The sequence below is a fragment of the Urocitellus parryii genome, chromosome 7 (assembly GCF_045843805.1).
Source record: "Urocitellus parryii isolate mUroPar1 chromosome 7, mUroPar1.hap1, whole genome shotgun sequence".
NCBI classification, from domain to species: domain Eukaryota; kingdom Metazoa; phylum Chordata; class Mammalia; order Rodentia; family Sciuridae; genus Urocitellus; species Urocitellus parryii.
In genome coordinates this window covers 165888189-165899393 of record NC_135537.1, presented here as the reverse complement: position 1 = coordinate 165899393, position 11205 = coordinate 165888189, and the positions used below count along the sequence as shown (strand labels likewise).

General features: G+C 48.5%; 1 protein-coding gene across 1 annotated transcript; it reads right to left on the bottom strand.

The window, feature by feature from the left end:
• Positions 1–8422: 8422 nt before the first annotated feature.
• On the bottom strand, positions 8423–10369 carry Fzd2 (frizzled class receptor 2). Its single transcript, XM_026412416.2, has one exon. The coding sequence runs from the start codon at positions 10366–10368 to the stop codon at positions 8671–8673; it is 1698 nt and encodes a 565-aa protein (XP_026268201.1). The 5' UTR covers position 10369; the 3' UTR covers positions 8423–8670.
• Positions 10370–11205: the final 836 nt, after the last annotated feature.

Sequence of the window (11205 nt, the reverse complement as noted above, 5' to 3'; positions counted from 1 at the left end):
AAAAAGGACCTTGTTTTTTTTTTTTTTTTTTGTAATGATGCTGGGGATCTAACCCAGTACAAGGCAAGCACTATACCAACTGAACTATATGCCCAGCCCAATCTTTTTGGGTGAGGACACAAGTGCTGGGAGGCTAAGAGGAGGAACTGATGGTAAGTATATGTGGTATTATGATGCAGATAAAATCTCTTAGTAAGTACTTAATAAATGCCAGTTAAGCTTATTCATTCATGTGTTAGATCAGTGGATGTGAGTTTTTTAGTAATAAAAGTTATGTCCCAATAGCCCTCTGCCTGATTCAGATATTTTACTAATACAGATTTCCTTCACAGAGATAGATTTATTTAATAAAAGTACAGTTTCTCAGAGTTACTTCTGTGTCTGTAGTTTCTCCAGAATAAATAGTTCAAAATATGACAAAGAAGTACATTTTGGTATAGCTAGGCATACATTTGTAATCCCAATGACTTGGGAAGGTTGAGAAGGAAGATTGCAAATTCAAGGCCAGTCTTTGCAATTTAGCAAAACCCTGTCTCAAATAAAACAGTACATTTTGGGGTAGCACATTTTGATATCCTATAGTCATATTTTGGGGTGGTGTGTTCTGAACCCTAATACTTCCGTATTTGATCTGGGCACAGTCTCAAATATTTGGATGAGTTTGCTTAACAAAATATGTGATAATCCCACAACAGCCACATAATATGTATCCACTCATTCATTGAACAAACTTGATTGTCAAATGCATGTGGGCAGGAAGAAACTGGATTTATGCAGCTCTAGAGTTTAGCAACTGTCTGATTCATAAGTACCAAATATACATCCTAGGGCTAGGCATTTAACTCATAGGCAGAGTGCTTGCCTAGCATGCAAGAAACCCTGGGTTCAGTTCTAAAAAACTCACATCCACTGATCCAACACATGAATGAATAAGCTTAACTGGCATTTATTAAGTACTTACTATGTGCCAGGCACTATTTCAAGCACTTTGCTTGAATTAGTTTGTTTATTACTCACTCTAGTTGCAAGGAAATTGCAATTCTCATTTACAGATGATGCAAAGAAAGTTTCATTAACTTGCTCAAGGTCAGCAGTTAGCAAGTGGCTGAGGCAAGATTCTAGCCCAGGCAGCTGGTTCCAAAAATCTGATGTTGGATTTTTTTTTTTCCTTGGTACCAGGGATTAAACCCAGGGGTACTTAATCACTGAGCCACATCTCATGCCTTCCCCCTTTTTTGAGACAAAGTCTCGCTAAGTTACTTGGGGGCCTCGCTGTTACTGAGGTTGGCCTCGAATTTGTGATCCTCTTGCCTCATTCTCCTGAGCTGCTGGGATTACAGGCTTGTGCCACTGTGCTGGGCTCTTGGGCATCTTGCTGGCCTCTGAGATATAGATATAAAAGTCACACCAAACACACCTCAAGGAGGGAACACTTAAGAAAGGAGGTAAATTGGGCTGGGGATGTGGCTCAAGCGGTAGCGCGCTCGCCTGGCATGCGTGCGGCCCAGGTTTGATCCTCAGCACCACATACAATGTCTGCCGAAAACTAAAAAATAAATATTAAAAAATTCTCTCTCTCTCTCTCTCTCTCTCTCTCTCTCTCTCTCTCTCTCTCTCTCTCTTAAAAAAAAAACTTAAAAAAAAAAGAAAGGAGGTAAATAAATAACAATGTGATATGATGTGACAAATAAGAACACATTTGTGGGGACAAAGAGTGTCAGAGGATTGGACAGTGGTAAAGCTCTCTGTGGAGGGGCCATCTGACCTGAGGTAAGTTCTGAGGTGTTGGTAGTTAATATGTAGCCTAGAAGAAGGGAAGGACCTCAGGTCATAGGAAGAGTGTGGTACAAAGCTATGGAGCTTGGTTAGTCTGACAATGTAAGATCCAGATGGTGTTTCATGTGCTAAGGGAGGGAATGTCTGGATGCTCCCTGGGGGCCTGGTAGGATTTCTTTTCCCTTTTTTTCCTTCCTTCCTTCCTTCCTTTCTTTCATTCATTTTTGGGGCAAAAGTAGTGCTGGGGACTGAACTCAGGGGCACATGTCCACTGAGCCACATCCCCGGTCTTATTTTTGTATTTTATTTAGAGACAGGGTCTCACTGAGTGGCTTAGTGCCTCACCATTGCTGATGCTGGCTTTGAACTTGTGATTCTCCTGTCTCAGCCTCCTGAGCCACTTCCCAGTGGCTTACAGGTTTGTGCCACCAGGCCCCGCTTCTTTCATTCTTTCTATGCTAGAGATTGAACCCAGGGCCTCCTGCCTGCTAGGTAAGAGCTAAATCCTCCAGTCTGGTCTGGCCTGGAAGAATTTGAAGCAAGGGTTTTATGAGCTCAGACTCCATACTGTGCCCTCAACCCCCTTGGCACAGGACACTAAACCCTGTACACAGAATTCTCTACAAGCCACATCTACCCCAGAGAGTTCCTAGGGAGGACTAGACCAGAGAGAAATGCTAATTGAATTTGGGACACACCCAGTGCCACGTGGGAACAATGACTGGGAATCCTCACTCCAGCCATCCCACCCAAGTTCCCACTGTCCCCACCAGCCACAGCCTGTCCACTCTCTTCTGTCACATTTCCCCAGGAGGCCTGAGATAAGAATACCCACCTCCCTTCTTGAATCCTTTCCTGCCACCCTTGATTCTACTAAACTAAGCAGCTGCAGAATCTGGCTCACTCAAGCCCCAGGGAGAGGAAGGTAAATGGGGAGACAGGAATTTGCTGGGGGAGCCATGGCTTTGGTTTGTACCCTCCCCTTCCACAGGGCTGAAGTGGTGATTAGTTGGTTAATTATATACAAGCCATTTCCGATTGGCATAAGCCCACCCACCCACAGAGCCTGCCCAGAAGGCAGGAAGACCTGGCCCAGGGTCAGAAGCTGGGGTGTCAGCTACTTTGGGGGTCTGGTGGTCCTGACCCCTGCCATGGTGGAAGGGAACGTGATTGTCTTCCCCTCTCAGATCTCCTCCTCTCTCCCTCGTCTAGGTCTCCTTTATATCTTTTCTATCCTCCCTTTTGCTTGCCCTCATACAAATCCCTTTCCCTCCCTTTCCTCCCTGTAGGTTTGGAATGAAATCACGGGGCTCTGAGTTCCGCACTAGGCCCCTACATAAACACTCTGATTGGGGCTAATTATAAGGGCCAGGTTGGGAGGCTGGAGCCTTGAGAAAGCTTTGGCGTCCAAACAAAGGGCCCAGGACTCAGCCCCCAGCCTGGGCCGGCTCCTCTCCAGCCCTCACTGGCAATGAGGCGAGGGCTTCCTGGGCCACTGGCAAACCCAACAGTCCAAGAGCTTATTCCCTGTCCCAAGTCACTTCTTGTTCATCTTGTTGCTTTGCCTCAGTCCTTTAGGGACTCAAATTCTGGGGCCTTCCCAGATGGCTTAGAGGAGCCACAAGACTGCAGGGGAAGGCAAGGCAGCTGGGGAGGCCTCTCGGGCTATGAGGCTAGGGATGGGCAGGAGGGGCAGGGGGAGGTGCAGGGGAAGCCAGCTGTGACAGTCCTAGCCCTAATTAGCCAGCTTCAAAGCCTGTTGGTGAGGCCCACCAGCGTGTGCGTCTGGTCACTCAGGCGAGTAAGACATTTCTGTCCTAATCAGAGGAAAAAGAGGGAGACAAATGCTGCCTACCACCACCCTGAGGAGATTTGAGACCCTGGGCTGGCATCCAGAGTCAGAAAAAAAACTTGGGAACACAGGAAACATTCTACTCTGTTAAAACTACTGGTTACAATAGGTTACAAAGCCCTCAAAAAAAAAAAAAAGTATCCTTTGATCCAGTGATTCTGCTTTTCAGGAATTTATCCTAAATAGTTGGAAAACTGCTAGAATTTATTTACTTATATATTTTGTGGTACCGGGGGTTGAACCCAGAGGTATCTACCACTAAGCCACATCCCCAGACCCCATTTTCTTTTTCTTTCTTTTCCTATTATTATTATTATTATTAGTAGTAGTAGTAGTAGTAGTAGTAATAGTAGTAGTAGTAGTAGTAGTAGCAGTAATAGTAGTAGTAGTACTAGGGATTGAACTCGGGAAAAATTTATCTTTGAGCTACATCCCCCAAATTTTGAGACAGGGTACTGTTAAGTTGCTTGGGTTGGCCTCAGACTTGTGATCCTCCTGCCTCAGCCTCGTGGGTCACTGGATATGATTGCTACAATTTATTGAACTTCTACTATGCACTGGTTCTGTCTGTGCAGGGCCCAACTTAATCCTCACCACAATCTTTTTAAAAAATATATTTTTATTAGTTATTGATAGATCTTTATTTATTTATGTATATGTGGTGCTGAGGATCCGAACCCAATGCCTCACACATGGTAGGCAAGTGCTCTACCACTGAGCCACAACCCCAGCCCCCTCACCACAATCTTGCCTGGCAGGTACCAATGAGGTCTTGGGACTCAGAGATTAGGAAATTTGCACAAGTGCTCCCTGCAGGTCCTGTCTCGTGCCCAGGCTCTCTCCAAATATGGTTGGTTTATCTGGCTCTGTATTCCTCTTTTTTCTCCCCCTCAGGCACAAATGCATTGCGCATTCATTCCATCCTGTTGCATCTTGATAATTTGTTACCTGAGTGAGGAATATGATTCCATTGAGTGAATAATCTGGTTTAGGGATGATCCTTGTTTTTAGTCACAATAGTTTCCTCTCTCTGATCCCCTTTTTGTCACAGGGGTAATTAGAAACTGTGGGACTAGCTTGGGGGTCAGAGTAGGTGGGGAGAAGGCACAGCCAGGTGGTACAGAAGCGTCCTAAACTTTTATGCAAAATAATGTGTTCATGTGAATCTGGCCTTTTTAAAAATTAAAAAAATATATTTATTATATTTTAGTTGTAGTTGGACACAAACCCTTTATTTCATTTATTTATTTATTTTTATGTGGTGATGAGGATCGAACCCAGGGCCTAGCGTGTGCTAGGCGAGTGCTCTACCGCTGAGCCACAATCCCAGCCCCCCCTCCTTTAATTGCAGTTAGAGTTCCAAAGCTATTTCAGATTCCAGAAAGTCAGGGTCCCCCAAAGTTTAAATTTAGAGATGAGAAAGGTGATCTAGAGGAAGGATGCTGCTCCAGTGGGCAGAGACTACAGAAGGGAAAACTCATCTCTGAAGTGGCAGGAGCTCAGACTGGGCTTCCCAAATGTGTGCACCACAGCACCCAGGACAACTCTTCCAGAATCCAGCCCAAATCAGGATTCCAATGCCCTTAATCATCATCATCATCATCTAGAAGTTGGCAGCTTCTAGAATAATCTAAAAGTTGGCATCTCCAGGTCCCACTGAGGCAACACCAGAATTCATTTTGGGGGGATATACAGAAGAATTTTGTCTTGGAAAATTTTGGGGGCCCATTCTGAACTGGATCTTAAAGGATCCTCTAAAAGGACAAAGAATTTTTAACAATAGAAAACTTTTCAGGAGGGAAGGCTGGGGTTTGGGGTAGGAAAAGCAAAAGTCAGATCAATAAGAAGGGGGAGTCTGAATAACTATCTGAACTAGACAGCTGGCTTGTGGGATGGGGGTGAGTGTGGAAGAACAGGTAAAAAGCACCTGCCCAGGGCCTCAAGTGGGGGGAGTCCCTCCTTAGCCCTCACTCTCCACCTAACACAAAACCTCACTCTCCCAGAAGGAGGAATCAATCCACTTAGGATGTGGAAACCAGTTCCTATCTATCCTGAGACCTATAGAAAATCTACAAAAGCAGACCTCTAGGCCCTGGGTTTTAACTGTGTTTTCCAAACAATGGGGTAGAGACCCCACTCTCCTGGTGCAGCATTGAGTTCAGAAGGTTTACCTTTGGTTTTCCCTCCAAGACCCTTTCTCCTCTCCCCAGCCTAAATTTCCCACACTGTGGTCTAAAGCTGCCCTTCCTCCAAGTTATCTTATCAAAGAAACTGGTGTGAGGTGATGGGAGGGTTCCCCCACTGCTTTCTATAAGCTACTTCAGTCCATGACTTCCCCCTTAGAGAAGAAAAAGGCATCTTCAAGATCTGTTCTTTCCAAAAGAGGCAATTATCTTATAATTCATCTTCTTCTCCAGTCATAAAACCTATTTTGTCAGTTTTCTTAGACCCTGTTCTACATTGGCAGGAGACCTTGAGGTAGGATGTGGGGGCAGAGGCAAGAAAGAAGAACCATCTCTACCCCAGTTCTTTCCTTCCCACCACCCCCTGCTCTGGGAAGGAAAGGGTGATTGTTACTAGTCCACCACCCCTCCTGCCATCAGTGTGAAGATCCAGGACAAATGTACCCAAAGCAAACAGAGCTAAGACCCTGGGGGATTTAGGGGTGGGGGAAGCTCTCCCAAAATCTTCAACAGAGACCAGAGGTTAGGAAATTATCAGGGCTTCTCTTCCCATTGGGCTCAGTCCCCAGCACAGCAAAATCCTATCCAATTCCCCAAGCTCTTACCATTATTACCAGGAAAGACACTCAACAATTTGTTTGTAATTAAACGCTTTCCTTCAGCCTTTGGGGGGGGGGGTTCCTTTAGACTTGGAACAAATGGAGCGCAGGAGTGGTGACACCTCCCCCTGCCCACCATCATTAAGGGAACCTCTGTTTAGCCTTCACACTCATTAGCAATTGATAAAAACTGAATTTGAACTAGCCACTGGCACAAATGATTTTGGCGGGGGAGACTATGTATTTTTTTGGGGGGATCTATTGAAATCCCTAGACTTCATACAATTCCAAACAAAGCCCCACATGACTTCAATTACCAAACATTTCCAGTTCCCCTCCCCCAACATAAACTAACACACAAAAACATTTTGAAGCAGGGGTTCCAAATACTTTCTCCCTTGTCCCAAAGTCAGCCAACAAAAGATGATAAGGTACCTTTCCTCCCATAACCATTTAGCTAAAAAAAACAAAACCTAGATCTTGGGCTCAAAGCCCACTTCTCTGCCCCACCCCCAACTAACTAGGTAAGGGAGACAGGGAAGGAGGAGGGAGGTGTGGTTTGGTTAAACTAATAAAATGTTACAACCCTGTTAAATACAATTAAAGGGCTAGATCTCTTGAAGATAATTAAATGCACTTTATTATTATGATTATTAGCTTTTAATTTGCACTATTATCAAGACACATGAGATGGCAAAAAAATGAGTTATGTGGCATAATTGTCTTCAAATCAATCCTTTGGAATTAAAATTCTAAAATATTCCAAATAGTTGAGGAAATTGATGTGTGTTGGAAACTGGAATTCTCATACCAGCAGTCAAAGATATTTTATACATCATTTCTCAGGCAGCTAACTTAAGAAAAGTCTTGACTTTTATTTGGGAGGGGGTAGGAGGAAGATAAGAAACATCTGTTATAAACATTCTATCAATCTTGTGATATAGAATGTCCAGTAAACACTCAACCCCACCCCCACAGCCACAAAGAGCCTGCCCACAGCCTTCTAAAGCAAAGATACCCACTTTTTTTTCTTTTTTTGGACAAGTTTTAAAAGAAACCAGTCTTTTGTCAAAAGAAAACTAAGAATCCCATCCCATCAGTCCACCCATTCCCTCCCCCCAACCCAACCCATTTTTATTGCTTTGTGGAAATAAAAAAGAGAAAAATAGCTCCCAACAACAAAACAAAACAAACAAAAAAACCACATACACAAACCAACCTGCAGTCTGCTAATCTGAATACCAGTTTTTTGGTTGGGGGCCAGCAGACCACCAGGAAATAAGGGGAAGGCTGCAAAATCTCAAAACCCCAGAATTTGCAAATAAATGTTCAAAGGCTCATGGTACCTCTAAAACTTCAGGCAGAGGATCAGAAGTGGTTTGTGTATGTGTGTGTGTGTGTGTATAGTTGGGGGGACGGTTAAAACAGTCCACAAAGCATATTCTGCCTATTTTGGACGCTTAGGGTAGCGAGTGGAAACGAAGAAAAGTCAAAGACAGAAAGATCTTCCTGCCTGCAGGGGAGTGGGCCAGGGCGGTGGAGGCCATACCTCCCCAGATCCCCTCCCTCTCCCCCACACCATCCTCGGTGTTTTTTTTTTTTTTTTTCCAAGTCTTCATCTCGGCTGGGAAGTTTCCAAATATCTAGTGAAGGAGTCAGGACAAATGAAGAGGGAAAGAAGGAAAAATAAAACGAAATAAAGACGAATCCAAATCTTTTCAAAAATAATCCAACAGCTTCCACAGGCCCAGCGTCAGCGAGGAGGCTCGCAAATTTGGCTTTTATAGAAGTTGAATGGAACGAACTCCCAACTCCTCACAGCCAACAAAAACAGCGCTCAGGCTAGGTGCCTCTCCCAGCAGGCCCAGCCCTGCCAAATCACCAAAAATTTTGAACCAGAGTACATACCGGGCGGTTTTAAAAGGGCACTTAAGAAAGGAGAGACCTCCCCCAGGTTCCCACCCCAATCTTCACCCTTGGCGCCGGCTCCATTCTTTTTTTTTTTTTCTTCTCATTTTTCTTTTAAATAGAAAATATATAATTAATTTACAAAGACTATTTACAGTTTTAATTACAAACCTGGTGGGGGTGTTGGGCAGAGTTCTCTTTAAAAAGCGACCTAGAAAAGAAATGGTTTCGATTGTTCTTTATTTAAAAAAATAAAATAGGAGTCCGTAGGGAGCCCTCCCCCCGCCTCGCCGCAGAAGGAAAGCACAGTGCCATCCCATCCCGGAGGTGCGGGGTAGCCACGCGCCCTCGCTCACACGGTGGTTTCGCCATGTCGGCTGTTGGTGAGACGCGTGTAGAACTTCCTCCACGAATGCAGAGTCTTGCCGGACCAGATCCAGAAGCCCGACGTGATGCCCACGATGAGCGTCATGAGGTATTTAATCATGTAGACCGTGAAGTCGGGCGACATGCGCGGCGTGTAGTGCGCCGGGCACGGGATGGCCAAGCTCTTGCAGTGCTGGCTCACCCACGAGCGCTCCCAGTGCTCGCGGAAGGCCTGCTCGTAGAAGTAGCAGGCTATGACGATGGTGGCTGGCACCGTGTAGAGCACAGAGAAGACGCCGATGCGCACCATGAGCCGCTCCAGCTTCTCCGTCTTGGTGCCATCGTGCTTCATGATGGTGCGGATGCGGAAGAGCGACACGAAGCCGGCCAGGAGGAAGGATGTGCCAATGAACAGGTACACGAAGAGCGGTGCCAGCACGAAGCCCCGCAGCGGGTCCAAGCTATTGAGGCCCACGAAGCACACGCCGCTCAGCAGGTCGCCGTCGATCTGGCCCATAGCCAAGATGGTGATGGTCTTGACGGCCGGCACGGCCCAGGCCGCCAGGTGGAAGTACTGCGAGTTGGCTTCTATGGCCTCGTGGCCCCACTTCATGCCCGCTGCCAGGAACCAGGTAAGCGACAGGATGACCCACCAGATGGAGCTGGCCATACTGAAGAAATAAAGCATCATGAAGAGGATGGTGCAGCCTTCCTTCTTAGTGCCCTGCACCACCGTGCGGTAACCGTCTTCAGAGAAGCGCTCGTTGCATACCACACGCTCCTGGAGGACGAAGCCTGCGATATAGGCCACCGACACCATAGTGTAGCAGCCCGACAGAAAAATGATAGGACGCTCTGGATAGCGGAAGCGCTGCATGTCCACCAGGTAAGTGGTGACAGTGAAGAAGGTGGAGGCACAACACAGCACCGACCAAGTGAGGATCCAGAGGCGTGCGAAACGCGTCTCCTCTTGCGAGAAGAACATGGAGCCGTCGGGCCGCGCGGGTTCGCAGGGAGCAGCACAATCGCGCTCACCCAGAAACTTGTAGCTGAGATAAGACGGCACCTTGAGCACACGCGGGCAGTGGAAAGGGTGCTCCAGCGTGGCGTAGCGCGGGGGCACGCCGCCTCCGCCGGGGCCTCCCGGGGTGCCACCAGCGCCAGGCTGCAGACCCGGCGGCGGCGCGGTGGTGAGCAACGCTGGCGCTCCGTCTTCGGAGTGGTTTTGGCCCACGCAGATCTGCTCCGCGCCGTGGCGCGGGAAGTGCTCGCAGCGCAGACGCTCGGGCCACTGGAAACCGAACTTGTTCATGAGCGCCTCGCAGCCCTGACGCGCGCGCTCGCAGATAGAGCGGCACGGCGGAATGGCCTGCTCCAGTACTGTGCACACGGGTGCGTACATAGAGCATAGAAAGAAGCGCAGCTCGGGAGAGCACTGCACCTTCACCAATGGATAGAACTGGTGCACCTCCAGGCCTGCGTCCTCCTGGTTCGTATGGCCCAGAAGGTTGGGCATGATGGTCTGGTTGTAGGCGATGTCCGTGCACAGCGGGATGGAGATGGGCTGGCAGAAGCCGTGGTCCGGGATGGAGATGCCCTTCTCCCCGTGGAACTGGGCAGGCCCGGCGGCGGGAAGGAGCAGCAGCGGCAGCAGCAGGCGGGGCAGGGCGCTGCGGGGCCGCATGCTGGCCGCCGCCCCCCACCCAGCTCCTGGGCGCCCCCCCGCCCCCGCCCCCAACCCCGAGACCGCGCGCCTTCCCAGCTGCCGCCTAGCTGCGGCCGCCGCCTCCCGCGCCTCTTTGCAAACTTTGCTCGTGGTCGCAGAGTTGGGGAGGCCGGGCGGGGGAGGGGGCGGCGCGCCTGCCCGCTAGCTCGCCGCGGTCGGACTGAGCCGCCGGAGACACCGTGCGCCGCTGCCCTCTCTCCTCCTCTTCCTCCTCCTCTCGCCTCTCAGCTCCCCCTCTCCCCTCCCTTCTCCACGCAGCGACTTCTTTGTGCCTCCTCCAGTCCTCACCTCGGCCTCTCCGATCCCAATTAGTCGGTTTCAAGGGGGCCCCCGCTGGCGGCCCCGCCCTCTCTTCAGCCCCCCAAAAAAGGGATACTTGAAACCGCCCCGTCGAGTTCTAAGCACCATCCCAAAATGTGCTCTCCGCCAATCAGATTTAAACCCAAGGACCAGCCCCGAGGGCTGGATTGGTCCACCACAACATAATGAGATCAGAAACCAGATGCCAACAAAACTTACCCCCCCTCTTTTTGCTTTTTAAAGAGACAAGCTATTATTACATTAAGGGCTATTTGCCCAGCCCGGGATTTCTCCGGAGTCTCCGCGGCCAGATCCGGAGAAACACATTCCCCAGAGCTGCTAGACTCCAGCGTCTCAAAGCTGGATTACTCAGCTTGCTGGGAGCCCAGGCACTTTGCTGGGAGCCCAGGCACTCTGCTGGGTAGGGGCTCTTTAAATCCTTGCCCCCGCCTCCCGCTTCTCAAATCCACCTATTTCAGTCCGATTTTTCTAATC